General features: G+C 34.0%; 1 protein-coding gene and 2 non-coding genes across 5 annotated transcripts in view; all 3 read right to left on the bottom strand.

Annotated features, from left to right (window-relative positions):
* Mtdh (metadherin) overlaps window positions 1–15,430 on the bottom strand; it is a 64,333-nt gene that overhangs the window by 31,867 nt on the left and 17,036 nt on the right. For all 3 annotated transcript variants that reach the window (XM_046464665.2, XM_046464666.2, XM_046464667.2), the window contains exons 3-4: window positions 1,605–1,689; window positions 437–613 (exon numbers count right to left, since the gene is read on the bottom strand). In XM_046464665.2, the coding sequence (XP_046320621.1) occupies window positions 437–613; window positions 1,605–1,689 (262 nt within the window). The remainder of the gene's footprint in view (window positions 1–436; window positions 614–1,604; window positions 1,690–15,430) is intronic.
* On the bottom strand, window positions 12,334–12,440 carry LOC124107067 (U6 spliceosomal RNA). The gene has a single exon (XR_006856274.1). It is a non-coding gene; the product is annotated as a U6 spliceosomal RNA (small nuclear RNA).
* LOC124107087 (U4 spliceosomal RNA) lies at window positions 14,530–14,664 on the bottom strand. Its single transcript, XR_006856288.1, has one exon. It is a non-coding gene; the product is annotated as a U4 spliceosomal RNA (small nuclear RNA).

The raw sequence follows: 15,430 nt of genomic DNA, 5'->3' as shown, positions 1-15,430 counted from the left end.
AACATCTCTGGTCCTCTCAAAAAGCTAGGGTGATAAGAAATCCAGATAGAACCTGCACTAACCAGAATATGCCTGTTTTATCTTGGAATGAAAGCACCCAACATGCATAATGGTGATAAATAATTCCATTTAATAAATGTTTTATCCACTATAAGAAATGAGGTGCAAGAGTTGGGGCAAAGCAATACATATAAAGAAAAGGAGCAACATCATTTTCTCATGTGACTCAAGGCAGAAAGGCAGATTTTAACAAGCCATTCATTGGGCAATATGTACAAAATAATACTGATGGTATTAGGTAAACCAATACATGGCTCATAATATTCTCATGAAGAAGGGTATATCAGCACAATGACATTAGCAATTCAAAATATTTTGTAAATCTGATTTAAAGGAGTTTGATTTGATGTACCACTCTTATGTTCCACTAATATACCTTTATTCTTCTTGGAACCAACAGGAAATGATGCAGTTGTAAGTTGATCGGTGGTAACTGTGATGGTATTTTCTATCCCAGGGATAGTTGAATCCAATGAACCAGAATCAGGCAGCACCTTATCACGTTTACGCTGTTGTCGTTTCTCTCTGTGACTAATTTTAGTTTCCCAGGCTCCTGACATAGCCCCAGAAAAAAAATGTTATTCAGTAAGGGGAAAACAAAAAAAGGTGTAGTTTTGAGGAAAAAATGGGGTGGGGCACACAAGGTATCATGATAAATGTATATATTAAACTAAAAACCCAGAGTGTTGATTTTATTAATTTAAACTAAGAATTTATTCTAAGCTTATTGTTATAGGCAACAAACCATTATTATGTATTCTAGCATTTTTCTTAATCAAATATGTCGTCTATAGAAAAAGTGATACAAATAAGTCATCATGTATCTTTTTATTTTGCTGGGTAGAAGTGATAGGAATGATATATATATAAAATCACTAATAAACGGGTTTATTAGGTAATGAAGATAAATGGCTTATTCAAGAATTTTACCAATAAAGGAAATTATCCAAGCATAAATAGGGTTTGCTATTTTGCAATAATAATCTAGATTATTTTAAGTAGGAACTGCAGAATTGGCCTCCAAAATTGGATTCAACTTTGCCACCTCTCAAATACCAGTTGCCTTTTCAACAATCCTAGAAACAAACACATCAAGTTCTTAAGAAGAACTTTACCAGTATTTGGGACTAGAACTTAGGAAATAAGGCAAAAGGTGAGAATGCATGTTTTAAAACAAAATTACATCCCTGTCAGGGATGGTATATTTAAAAACAATGGGGGAAATCCCCAAAACCATACTTAGGAAACAAAGACAAGATGAATGGCTTTTCAGTTTGTTCAAAATACTGAGGTAGACCTAAATTTCAAGGTAGTTTCATTTACGAAAAGCACTATCGAATTGTCAAATAATTTAGAAAACAAATTGTTTCCTACCAGTGTCATAGATCTGAATTTGAAAAACTATAGTAATTAAAAAGAAGAGCTAGATACAAGACTAACTAAAACAAATGAGGCTTTTACATGATACACTTTGGTTTAAAAAAAAAAAAAAAAAAAAAAAGGATTTTAAAAAATTTCTACAGTGCTTTCCCTTGCTCAAATACCTTCATCAACTTCCTTTCCATCATGGCGTGAACTGTTTTGCACTGCTTTAGCATCTGACTTTGATTTCTTCTTATTTTTCTTTGACTGAAAGTAAAATAGAACGTAACTTATTATTTTGTTATGTTTTTGAAAAGGTAGTAGTCAGTAAAATACATAATGAAATGTATGATGCTGACACTAAAAATTTTTAATGAGTTTGATTTAAAAAACATAACATATTAACTGGCAATAATATGAAGTTACCATTTATTGAGTGGTTTCTAAGTGCTAAGTACTTCGCACTTATTTTCTTATTTGTTGCTTTAAAAAAAATCACTGGAAAAGGCATTATCTCATTTTAAAGATAAGAAAATGGAGACTTATAGAAATATTTGTTAAATATTTAATAGGCAGTACTGGGTCACATTAAATTAGTAAGTTAAGTTGTAATTAGAAACTAGTTCTGTCTGGCTCCAAGGCTGTGCTCATAGACATGTTATTCTACCTCATGGTACAATAAGGTGCTGTAATATGCCGCTTTCAGGGCAATAAAATGAAAACCCATTGCCTGTGTTCACAAGGAAAATGATGAGACAACTATTGGTTTTTGGATTGCATAAAGCACATTGCTGATAAACCCTACGTACAACAAATAAATTAATCAATTGTATAATGCAAGTAACATTTTGTTTCTTTCTTTATTTTTTGGGGGGTGAGTGGGTACCAGGGATTGAACTCAGGGTCACTCAACCACTGAGCCACACCCTCAGCCCTATTTTGTATCTTATTAGAGACAGGCTGTCACTGAGTTGCTTAGCACCTTACCATTGCTGAGACTGGCTTTGTACTCCCAATCCTCATGTCTCAAACTCCTGAGCTACTGGGATTACACCATACCCAGCCGCAAGTAATAATTTGTTACCTTCAAAGCAATGTGAAAATACTGAAGACTTATATATAGATGTTTAACAATTCAATGAAGATAAAATACCTACATGATACAAGATATGGACATTTGGGAATGGCCTTTCTGTTAAATTATATTCTCCTCTCAAAAGCTGGCCAAAAATTCCATAAAGCCATGATTTCTACACTTAGATAAGTACTTACAGAAAAGAATTAACATGCATTGAAGTTTTTATATATACTTTGTACTCACTTATTTAGTTATATATTAATATCGGCCATATATATTATTGTGGACTATCTAAAGTCTCAAACTAAATAAGAGATTGTATCTAAATGATAAGCCTTTTGTATGAGTAAGCAATTTCAGCTAAGCACTTATCAATAAACAACTTGAAAATACAGTTAGTCCTCCAAATCTGTGGGGAAAATGCACCTGTACTGAACATGTATACCTTTTTTCCTTGTCACTATTCCCAGAATATTAGAGTAGAAAAATTATTCATAGGCTGGAGATGCCCATCAGAGGTACAGCACTTGCCTAGCATGCACAAACCCTGGGTTTGACCCCTGGCACCATCCCCCCCCCCAAAAAAAAAAAAAAATTAAGCCAGGTGTGGTGTCTCACACCTATAATCCCAGAGTCTTAGGAAGCTGAGGCAGGAGGATCACAAGTTTGAGGCTAGGCTTAGCAACTTAATAAGACTCTGTCTCAAAATAAAAAATAAAAACTGGGGAGAGAGCTCAGTGATAAAATACCCCTGGGTTCAATCCCTAATACAAAAAAGAAAAAAAATCTATTTACACAGTGTTTACATTATATTAAATATTACAATTAATCTAGACATCATTTAAAGTATATTAGAGAATGTGTGTAAGGTACATAGCAAGTATAATGCCATTTTACAGTATAAGAGATTTGGGCATCTGCAAATTTTGGTATCTGCATGGTCTCCTGGAAATACCCCACAGACACCAATGGACAACTGTGACACAAGCTTTTAAAAGTGATAAAAAACTATTTGTAATAAGGGAGTATATAAAAAAAAACTATTTCTGAAAATTTTTTTGTTCTCATAACTGATTTTCATGTTTCTTTGCATGTTCTCATTATCATCAACATGTATCATGTTTAATATACTGCTTTATTATATAAACCAAACCAGGATTTTTAAACGTTGAGGTATTATCCACACACAATAATATTGACCCTTTAAAAATACCAATTCAGCTGTTTTATTATATTCAAAATAGCATAACTATTACCATTATTTTCTTAGACCATTATTAACACTCCCTACTCTCCTCTTTTCCCTGGCACCCTCTAATCTGCTTTTTATCTCTGTCTCTATTATAACCACTCAAAAGATAACATAGTGAACATTTGTCAACTACAGTCTAGAGTGGAGCAGCAAATTCGTTTTCTAAAGCATCAAATAGTATTTTAGGCTTAATGGGACCATCTGGTTTTGTAGTAACCACACAACTAACTTTTGTAGCATAAAAGCAAGTATACACAATATATAAATGAAGTGAATGGTACTAAGTTCCAATACAACTATTTACAAAAACAGTCCTCTGGTTGGAATTGGGGAGCCAGGGGTTGCTATTTGTAGTCTATAGCAGAGCCATCCAATAGAAACCTAATGCAAGCCACATATATAGTTTAATGTTTTATAGTAGACACATTTTTAAAAACTTAAAATAGGTGACATTAATTTTAATAATATATAAATACTATTATTTGACCACATAATCAATATAAAAAACTATCAATAAAAAATGATAATATAGGCCGGGCATGGTGGCGCACGTCTGTAATTCCAGCCAATCAGGGAGGCTGAGACCGGAAGATTGAGAGTTGAAAGCCAACCTCAGCAAAAGCAAGGTGCTAAGCAACTCAGTGAGATGCTGTCTCTAAATAAAATACAAAACAGTGTTGGGGGTGGCTCAGTGGTCAAGTGCCTCTGAGTTCAATCCCTGGTTACCCTCCCAAAATAAGACATATAAGAATAAGATAAACTAAATCTAGAGATAAAGATAAGGGCATTGAGACCATTAAGAAATTACACAAAATGTCTAAGTAATTAAGTGGGAATACCAGGAAAGGTTCAGTTCTGACTCCAGACCCTACCCTTGCAAACACTCTGCTATTCTCCCTACATGTAACTATAAATGCAAATTTAAATATGCATTAACTACATGGCTTTGGGTTAAGTCACTATAAATCCTTTCCTCCAACTGTCACACAGGACAAACACTTCTACTAACCTCAGATATAATTTTCTTTTAAGAATTAAAAAAAATGTCAAGAACTACATAATGTTTTGAACAACCAATAATAAAAATAAAAAAAAAAACATATATAAAGAATTAAAAAAATTAAAAAGATTACTAACTAAAAGCATACATAAATAAAAATTTTAAAAAGAGGGAAACTATGAAAAAATGATAGAAATTACAGTCATAAATATACCCAGATCTGTCACTAAACATCTGTAGAAAAAGATTATCCTCTTGGATGAGACATGAATATTGTTGAAATTTACTATTACTTTGAAAAGTAACTACCAAAAAAACAAGGCACATTCAGATGAGACAATATTACATTATGAAAAGTTTTAAGATAAATATATAATATAATACATATACCTACTTGCCCCGGCCATTTTACTGAAGTGAATGTCTTGTTTCTAAGCAGTTCCACTTCAGTTAAATCTTCTGAAGAAAATCTGCAGCACTAAGTTTTGGCTTCCTTGTTACTTTACTTTCTTTCCCCCCATTTGTTTTCAGGCTCTGACAAGGAGCTGGGTAGATTATTAAACTATCCTTCACCAAATAACTTGACAGCACAAAGATCTGATTTAAAAATGGATAAATGGTTAGAATAGACATTTCTCAGAAGAAGATATACAAATGGCCAAGAAGTATATGAAGAAATGCTCAGTATCACTAATCATCAGGGAAATACAGATGAAAACCACAATGAAATTGTACCTCACTCCAGTTAAATGGCTATTATCAAAAGACAAAAAATAACAAATGCTGGTGAGGCTGCAGAGAAAGGGGAAATCTTATGTACTGTTGGCAGAAATGTAAATTAGTATAGCCATTATGGAAAACTGTACAGATGTTCCTCAAAAAAACTGAAAACAGTAATCCCACCACTGTGTGTGTGTGTCCAAAGGAAATGAAATCATTGCATCAAAAGAGATATTTGCAATCCCCTCTTTATTGAAGCACCATTCATAATACCCAAGAAATGTAATCAACAAATAGATGGATAAAAAAATCTGGTAGTATCTATAGTGGAATATTATTCAAAAAGGATGAAATCCTGCAATTCATGGCAACATTGATGGAAGTGGAAGACATTATGTTAAATAGGTAGGCAAATACTGTATACTCTCACTCATTTGTGTAAGCTTAAAAAAACTGGTAACAGAAGTAGAAAGTAGAATAGAGGTTGCTAAAGCTAGGAAGGATAGGGGGAAGTGAGGGAGACTCAGAGAGTGGATAATAAGAACCAAAACACAGAGTCAGGGGATAGAGTTCAGATGTTCTATAGCACAGTAGTTCACAGCAATTAAATACACATTTCAAAATAACTATAGGAAAAGGGTATGAAGGTTCCCAATGCACAAAAATGATAATATCTGAAGAGATGAAAATGCTAATTATCTGGATTTGATCATTACAAATTGTAGATATGTTATATTATAATATGGTATCCCATAAGTACAAATATTATGTCAATTAAAATTTAAAAAGCAAGCCTTTCTTCATAGTCTTCATGTTATTAACATTTATGAAATGTTTACTATGTGCCAGACATTGTTTTAGGAGCTAAGTATTTAGAACTGAATAAATGTCTACTTATGGCAACTGTGCTAATTATCTAATAGGAAAGACATGTAATTGCTATTAGGAGAAATTCTCATCAAGGGTTTCCTTCCTAATGGTTACCTCCAAGATATCTACACCAATCCAATTAATTTTCTTTCCTAATTTTGAAAACAACTACAGATATGTCCTATTACCTATAAAGTCTTAACTTACAAATTACTTATATGACATGTAAGGTCTCCTACAAATTAATTTCAACCTCTTTTACTCATATATGCAACTATTTGTTTTCTATATGACTGACCATCTCTTATACCATTTCCTGCTTTGCCTAGGTTGCATGACTTTGGACTTATTTTTTCTTGGAATGAAATGCTAGCCAGAGTGCTAGGGTGATTTATCTTTGTATGTACCTTCAATCATCTGCTACCCTGCTGATACTCAGTGCATGAAGTGATCTTCATTATATCTTTTGTCCCAGTTCAAGTTGTACTCCATTTACTTTATCTCTGTCAAGTTTTCTCATTCCTTTTCCCTAAATACAAAAAGTCTGGTATTTATAAACATTTAAAATTGCCACAAATTCAGTCATTTGTCACAAACTTCCATGTGATATTTCCAGTACTGCTTTAAGTTTCTGTATGTGAAAGCATTCAATTTTTTAAATAAAATTTTCTAAATAAATATGATCTTCTTGAAAGCAAGAGAGTAAGAGGTATATATACTTCATTACATTCACAACAGAATCTCTACTTTGTTTGAATGCTTCATGATCAGCACTGATAATACAAGATGAAGAAATTTGTTCTTAAGGAAGTCTTTCTACCATTAGAAATCATCAGGGACTCACATGTTGCATGAAGCAAACTACCTTTAATCAAAAACTCCCAACATTACTTGAAACATATATCGTTTAATAAATCATAAACGACTCAAAATCTGTGTATACAGCAAATCTTTTTTACTGTCTTCCAGTAGAATAACACATTTTTTCCTCTCATTTCATATATATGGTTCAAGTATTATAAAAATTTATACTATACTAATCCATTAAAAAGAAATGTGGCCAGGTATGGTGGTGTACACCTGTAATCCCAGCAGTTCAGGAGGCTGAGGCAGGAGGATTGTGTGTTCAAAGCCAGTCTCAGCAATGGTGAGGCGCTAAGCAATTCAGTGAGACCCTGTCTCTAAATAAATACAAAATAGGGCTAGGGGTGCGGCCCAGTGGTCAAGTGTCCCTGAGTTCAATCCCCGGTATTAATAATAAATAAATAAATAAATAAAGGTGTTTTTTATATGTTAAATATGTATATACATGCATGATCACGTATATGTATGTACCCACAAACACACCAAATTCCTAAAATAACAATGAGTTAAACAGACAATGAATGTACATCTACATAATACGTATTTGGTGGCTGGGGACTTACTATAAAAAACTTTGATAAATGATCCACTATTGCTACTTTCTAAAACTTGTAAAGAATATACACAAAATAAAATGGATTGATAATTCCTCAGAAATTAGAATGAACTTGAAGTAAAACTAGAAAATTAAAAAATCTCATTAGAAGGAATTATCCAAAATATGCAAACAGGCAGCACTGGTACTCAGCTGAGAATACATGTCTGGGACATACTTAACTCACTTAAATACTTGAGGGGGTCTGCCATATCAATGGGTTAGATAAGCTAGCTGCTTGCTGGTTTTTGTTTTTTTTTTGGTGGGGTGGGGGCGGGTAATATTGGAGATTGAACTCAGGGGTACTTAACCAATGAGTCACATCCCCAGCCCTTTATTTTTTTTTAAATATTTTTTTAGTTGTCAATGGATCTTTATTTACTTATATATGGTGCTGAGAATCAAACCCTGTACCTCAAACATGCTAGGCAAGTGCTCTACCTCTGAGCCCTCCCCAGTCCCTTTATACATATACTTTATTTAGAGACAGTATCCTGCTGAATTGCTTTTGGTCTTGCTAAATTGCTGGTGCTGGCTTTGAACTTGCAATCCTTCTCCTCAGCTTTACACATGTTAGACAGTGAGCGCTCTACCACTAAGCTACATCCTAGTCCACCTAGAAATTAAGCTAGTAAATTTTAATACCTCTCAACATTCACAAGTTCCCTCTGCAAATGAGAAGATTCTACACTTCGGGGGTATTTTGAACAAATGGATTCACAAGAAAGACTTTTTTTTCTTAAACTAGTTTATAGCTATCCCTTACATAGCTCTTTGTAATCAACCCATTTAATTGTCAAAATAACCCTAGAAGATGCTATTATCTCCACTATATGGATGAGAAAAGGGAGGCACAAATGATTACTAGTCAACCTAAAATCATATAACTAATGTTAGAGCTGGGATTAGATCTCAGATACTTGCACTCCAGAATCTGGGCTGTTAGGCTATTTTTCTGCTCCAAATGCTGTGAAGACATGAGGATTTTCACATCCAATAAAAAATAATTCTTAATAATAAAATCACATAATCATGTAAAAATTTAAGAATATACTCTTCATTGGATGAGTTTCCCTCAAAAACCAGGTACCTTCTGACACTCTGTTAAACATTTCTTAACCCTGAGGTATGGATTAAGCCTAGCCCCGCCTCCCCAAATACCTGCTAAATAGACAACAATCTGTCATAATAAAAAAGATCAATAGATTAAGAATACTTAATTTTTAGTAAAAGAAAGTGTGAAGCTCAATTGTAAAAGTTGGTCTACTTTAGGGCTAGGAATGTAGCTTAGTGGAGGAGTGCTTACCTGGCATGCATGAGATCCTGGGTTTGACTAGCCCCTTCAAAATTGGTCTACTTTATAATAGTATTTTGCTACAATGTAACCAGTATTCTTCTTCATAGAATAAAAAGTGATTACCACCTTGTCCTTACTGAAATGTAAAGGTATGGTTTTTCAAACTGTCTACAACTTTATCTTCCTAACCTCCCAATTTTATTCATTTTATTTTTTTGTTTTCCTGGTCAAAGTAGCCCCTCCATTAACATTTCTTTCTGTTCATGCATATTCAGAATACTGGGCTAATTTACTACAGTATATTTGTACATGCATATAATTTGACTAATTTCAACCCCTGGTACTGCCCTTACCACTGCCCAACCCCGCAACCTCCTTTCTCTTCTCTACTGGTCTCTCTTCTATTTTCATAGGATTCCCCCCTTCTTTCTTTCTAGCTTCTACATATTAAGAGAAAACATATTATTTGTCTTTCTGAGCCTGGCTTATTTTGCTTAACATAATGCACTTTAGTTTCATTCATTTTCCTGCAAATGTCATAATTCTGTTTCTTATGACCGAATAAATACCTTATGTATGTATAAGTGTGTGTATGAATGTTGTTTCAATAATTCGGCTACTGTGAATTGTACTGTTATAAACATGGGGATGTATGCATCTCTGAAGTATCCTCTCTAATTCTTTTGGATAGATATAATTTTTAGTTTTTGAGGAAAATGCATACTGATTTGGTTGTACTAATTTATACTTCCACCAACAGAAAAGGTTCATTTTCCCTGCATGTTGGCCAGCATTGTTATTTGCATTGTTTTAAAATTTTATTGGTACATCATAATTATATATAGTAGTGGGAATCATTGTTATATATTCATACAGGCACACAATGTTATTGTATTCTTTTTTAAAAATTTTTAAATACTTATTTTTCAGTTTTCGGCGGATACAACATCTTTATTTTATTTGTATGTGGTGCTGAGGATTGAACCCAGCGCCCCGCGCATGCCAGGCGAGCGCGCTACCGCTTGAGCCACATCCCCAGCCTGTTATTGTATTCTTGATGATTGCCATTCTGACTAGAATGAAGTGGAATTTCAGTGCAGTTTTGATTTGAATTCCCTGATGGCTTGAGAAGTTGAACATCTTTTCATACAATTCTTGGCCATCTGTATTCTTCTTTTGAGGGGTAGTTCATTCACCCATAAGTGAACATAAGGTTTTTTTTCTTTTTTTCTGGTGTTGAGTTGAGTTCTTTTTTTCTCACATTTAAAAAAATTACAAATAGATCTTTGTGAACAGCTTTTATCATTAGTTGCTCACAAAAATAATTATGTATTTCACTACTGAAATAGAATCTACTAAGTTCTCCATGTTGTAATGCTAGAAACATTTGTATTTTTCCCCTCCCAGACAATGTAATTTGCTCTGCTACTAATTTGTTTACATCATCAGCAATGTTTTTTTTATGTTGCATCCAACTGTATGTGCTGATGAAGGATTATGTTTGCTTTTTTGACACATTGTTTTCTGCTAATTTTACCAGGCAGAAAGAACAAATGTTTCCCCAAGAAACCTTAAGAGAGGCATCTAAGCATCTGTAATATTTAGTAAAATCTGTTAGATAGAATACCATATAAGTAAACATTTCTAAAAGAGCTATAAATGTTATCTTCACATTCTGAATGCTTAGAACTTTTGCTAAATGGGATAGTTTCAGAATATCATTAGCTAATATTTCAAGGCACGGTATAATTATGCCTTAAGGAAAGTAGCAACTACCTCTGTTTTTATGGAGCAAAAAGAAGGCACAGATGATAATATGTGGCTGTCTTCCAATAAAATTATTTATAAAAACAGCCAGAGAACCAGATTTGGACATAATTTGTGAAGTCCTGTTTTTTTGTTTGTTTGATTTTTTTATATCTTTACTTTATTTATTTTTATGTGATGCTGAAGATCAAACCCAGTGCCTCACTTGTGCTAAGGGAGCACTCTACCACTGAGCCCCAGCCCCAGCCTATGAAGTCCTGGTTTTAAATTATCATTTCTAAGATGTATTATGGAAGGTAAAACACTAATGTATATAAGCCCTCTGAGCATACAGATACTCAGTTTTGTGATGAGTAGCTCTAGCTGACACTTGTTTCAAAGTATGCTGCCTTAACAATTATTTTGGTTTTAGCTTTCTGGACTCTTGGAGCAACAATTCTTCAAATTCTTGGTCATAGTCCAGTTTTTTAGACTCTTAAAATGTACCAAGAATGTAGAGAGCCTTTGATTATGTGGACTGTGTTTATCATATCATAAATTTAAGCTAAGAAATTACTTAGACATATTAATGTATTTCAAAATAATCAGTTATGTATTATGCAAATATAACCATAAAAATGCAAGCGATATTTTCTAAAACAATATCTGCCGATGTGCACTCACATATACACGCACACACACACTTTTCTCTGTAGTGCTGGGTTTGAACCCAGGACCTCGGGCATGCTAGGCAACCACCATACCACAGAGCTATATCTACAGACAACACATAGTATACAACTGGAAAACGGAGGAGTATGTTAATATTTTCAGATAATAGTGAGTATTCTTCCTTGATATCACACCAAGATTAGTGGTAGCCAGGACTGGGAATGAGTGGGGTAGAGGGGAAAATGGTGACTGACTGCTAATGGGCATAGATTTCTTTTTTCAAGTAAGGAAAATGTTCTAAAATTATATTGTAATGGTTATATAACTCTGTAAATATTTTTAAATTGTACACTTAAGTGAATTTTATGATATATCTCAAAATAAAGCTGTTTAACAAAAAAGAAAGAAAACCAAGGTAGCTGGAGTTGAGAAAGGGTAAGAAACAGGAGATTAGACTGGTGTCACAGGCAGAGCATTTAAGTCAAGTTTAAGACTGGAGTGTTTCCTAAGAGCACTGGGAAGGCATAAAGAGTTTTAAAATAAGGGAAGGAAAAAAATATCACATCAAAAGTAGTTATTAAAAGTTATTCCAACCTGGAATCTGAAACTGCATCAATGCACTTTTCATGCTGTACCATATTAATATCCATTGGTCCATCTTGCACTTTGAATATTTTATGCATGATTTTGTAACAGGCAAGCATTGATCAATTGGAAAATATTGATTCACTGAATTATGCAGATCTTCCAAAATGTTAAAGACACTCCATTATATATGTGTGTGTGTATATATACATATATATATGCATATAAATTTTTAAATATGGAATGCTTCACAAATTTGTGTGTCGTCCTTGTGCAGGAGCCATGCTAATCTTCTCTGTACCATTCCAATTTTAGTATATGCACTGCTGAAAAGAGTACTATACTCTTCATTTTCAAGAAACATTTGTACTTTCTGATGTCATCAGAAATTCTTTAAATACTGAGTTGTCAAGATCATGGCAGCAGATATAAGTCTTCCAAATTTCTACTTTTCACTCAGAAACAGATAATTTTATAATTTGCAACAAATATTTATCTGTTCTTCTCCTTGAAGTGACATAATAACTGTTGTTTATTTTGAAGAAAATGTATGCAAATACCCAAGTCTGCATATCCAGGGCTACTAATCATTCTTTCAAGTATAAATGGAGTAACATGAAATAAGTGTTAATTCAATTTACAACTCACTGTATAGTGTTTTTGCTTAAGATAATCACTGTCCTTCAGTATGTATCATATTCCATACATATATTCTACTTTATCATACAGAATAGTTAAAAAGCATGTATTTAATGATCAAGATTTAATAAAATTAATCAGTTGTATTGTTTTCTTGGTAAAGCACTATCTTTTTTGGCGGGGGTGGGGGTTATAGGGGATTGAACTCAGGGGTACTTGACCACTGAGCCACATCCCAGGACCTATTTTGATTTCTTCTTTTTGGGTAATGGGGATTGAACTCTGGGGCACTCAATCACTGAGTCACATCCCCAGCCCTATTTTGTTTTTTATTTAAAGAGAGGGCCTCACTGAGTTGCATCATTTTTTGCTGAGGCTGGCTTTGAATTCACAATCCTCCTGTCTCATTCTCCTGAGCCACTGGGATTCCAGGCATGGGCAACCATGCCCAGATAGTGGCTTTTACTTAAGGTCTCTGAAAATCCAACTAGCTTTGGGCTGGGGTTATGGCTCAATGGTAGAGCGCTTTTTGCACATGCAAGGCCCTGGATTTGATCCTCAGCACCACATACAAATAAATAAATAAGTAAAGAAAGAAAGAAAGAAAGAAAAGAAAGTTAGTTATATGTGTAAAAAGCTTCACGTGAAAATAATATTCTTTAAAAAAAAAAAATGCAACTAGCAGGGGCTGGGGTTGTAGTTGAAGGCTTCCCTTGCATGCGTGAGGCACTGAATTCAATCTTCAGCACCACATAAAAATAATAAAGACAGTGTGTGCATCTATGGCTAAAAAATATTTTAAATAAGTGTAACTAGCAATTTTCTTCTGTTTTTAAATTGTGAATAAATGGCAGTAAAGAATAAAATGATATAATGACATTTGACTATTGGTAGTTTAGTACCATTGCCTTGATTCAGAGTAAAGAGTTGGTTTTATCTATTATTCCTTTTGTACCATTAGTGTAAGTCATCAACACAGTAAATACTATCTTAATTACTATGAAAATAATTCTGTCTTCAAGGATCCAACGAAAGGGTTACTGGGACCCCTTTCCAAGGATTCACTGAGAACTAGTACTGCATTAGAGAAATTGAAAAAGCATTACTTACTAGATCTTGGGCAACTCCCTATCCATACTGCGGTTTGAATGGAGGGGTACGAGCACTCTACCACTATGGCCTTTGTATTTTTAAATTTTGAGATAGGATTTTGCTAAGTTGCCAAAGCTGATCTCAAACTTTTTCTTCTTCTTCTTCTTCTTTTTTTTTTTTTGGTTTTGGTACCAGGGATTGAACTTAGAGGCACTTAACCACTGAGCCACATCCCCAGCCCTATTTTTTGTATTTTACTTAGAGACAGGGTCTCATTGAGTTGCTTAGAGCCTCACCTTTGCTGAGGCTGGCTTTGAATTTGCAATCCTCCAGTCTCAAGACTCCCAAGCTGTTGGGATTACAGGTGTGCACCACCGTGCCCGGGTGGTCTCAAACTTCTATCCTCCTGCCTCAGCCTTCCAAGTAGCTGGGATTACAGATATGTACCACCATGCCTGGCTGATTTTGGGCAATTTGCTAAACTCTTTTTATTGAGCTATATGGGGAAAAAATGATGTCATTTTCCTTCAGAGCTGTTCATCAGAATTAAGGGATGTTAAACTATTTTGTACATTGTATAGCATCATAAAAATGTAGCATCTAATTAATAATGCAAGATATTAGGATTTCAGTAGATACTGACTTCATATTAAACAACCTTGTAGTAACCAAATTTTATACATTTTTCTTTCTTCCTTTTTTTTTTTTTTAATTATGCCAATGCCGACTATATTGAAAGTTGTCATGATGGGGTACTGGAAAAGTTTTCAATTAGCAATAGTTGTGCCTCAGATGGACTTCGTTGGCTTCAATACTGCCACTGCACAAAGCTAATTTTATACATTTTGCTTCTGATGTTTTTCTTACTAGCCATATTTATACTTCTACCTTAATTCAGACTCTTATAATCAATCACACATGCAACACTGACTCATTAGTCATAAATATTGCTGCCAGCTAAACATATCCAAGTTTTTATTATAACCTCACCCTACCCTGACCTGTCAAGCTTTTCCTGTGTCTGAATATACTCAATTGGTTTATCTGAATAAAATCTAATTGAGCTCCCCTTGTTTCTTTCCTTCTAAAATTGGCCTCCTCACATCTACTTACTGAAATCCTATCCCATCCTTAATAAAAATCCAAATAAGTCCATCTTTTCTGGCTATCCAAGGAGAATAACCTTTCTTCTCTGAATATCTAGCACTTAATGTGGTATGTTATCAGATATCTTCCTTTTGTTTGCTTTCCTTACCAAACTGAAATGTCTCTGAGGGTAAGAGCATCTTATATTTCTCCTTATTCCTCTAAGCATCTACCAGCACAATGCATTCTGCCTGGCTAATGAATTTGTGTGACCTTTACCAGAAACTAGCATCAATGAGGCACTTACCTTCATATTCAAATAAAGATTTTGAAAACAATGATAGCTTAATCTGCTTTATAGACTTAAGCTCTCTACCTCTTGTCATATATAGTTTCTGAACAAAGTTTTATCTAGACTTCCTAAAATGACAAGGGAAGGTAATAAACAACATAGTTTAACATGAAATTTTTGCCAGGCGTGGTGGCGCATGCCTGTAATCCCAGCAGCTCAG

Source organism: Marmota monax, unplaced genomic scaffold (assembly GCF_021218885.2).
Source record: "Marmota monax isolate L192 unplaced genomic scaffold, Marmota_monax_Labrador192_F-V1.1 WCK01_AAM20220418_F8-fsc00003, whole genome shotgun sequence".
NCBI classification, from domain to species: Eukaryota; Metazoa; Chordata; class Mammalia; order Rodentia; family Sciuridae; genus Marmota; species Marmota monax.
This window is presented reverse-complemented; position numbering and strand designations above follow the sequence as displayed.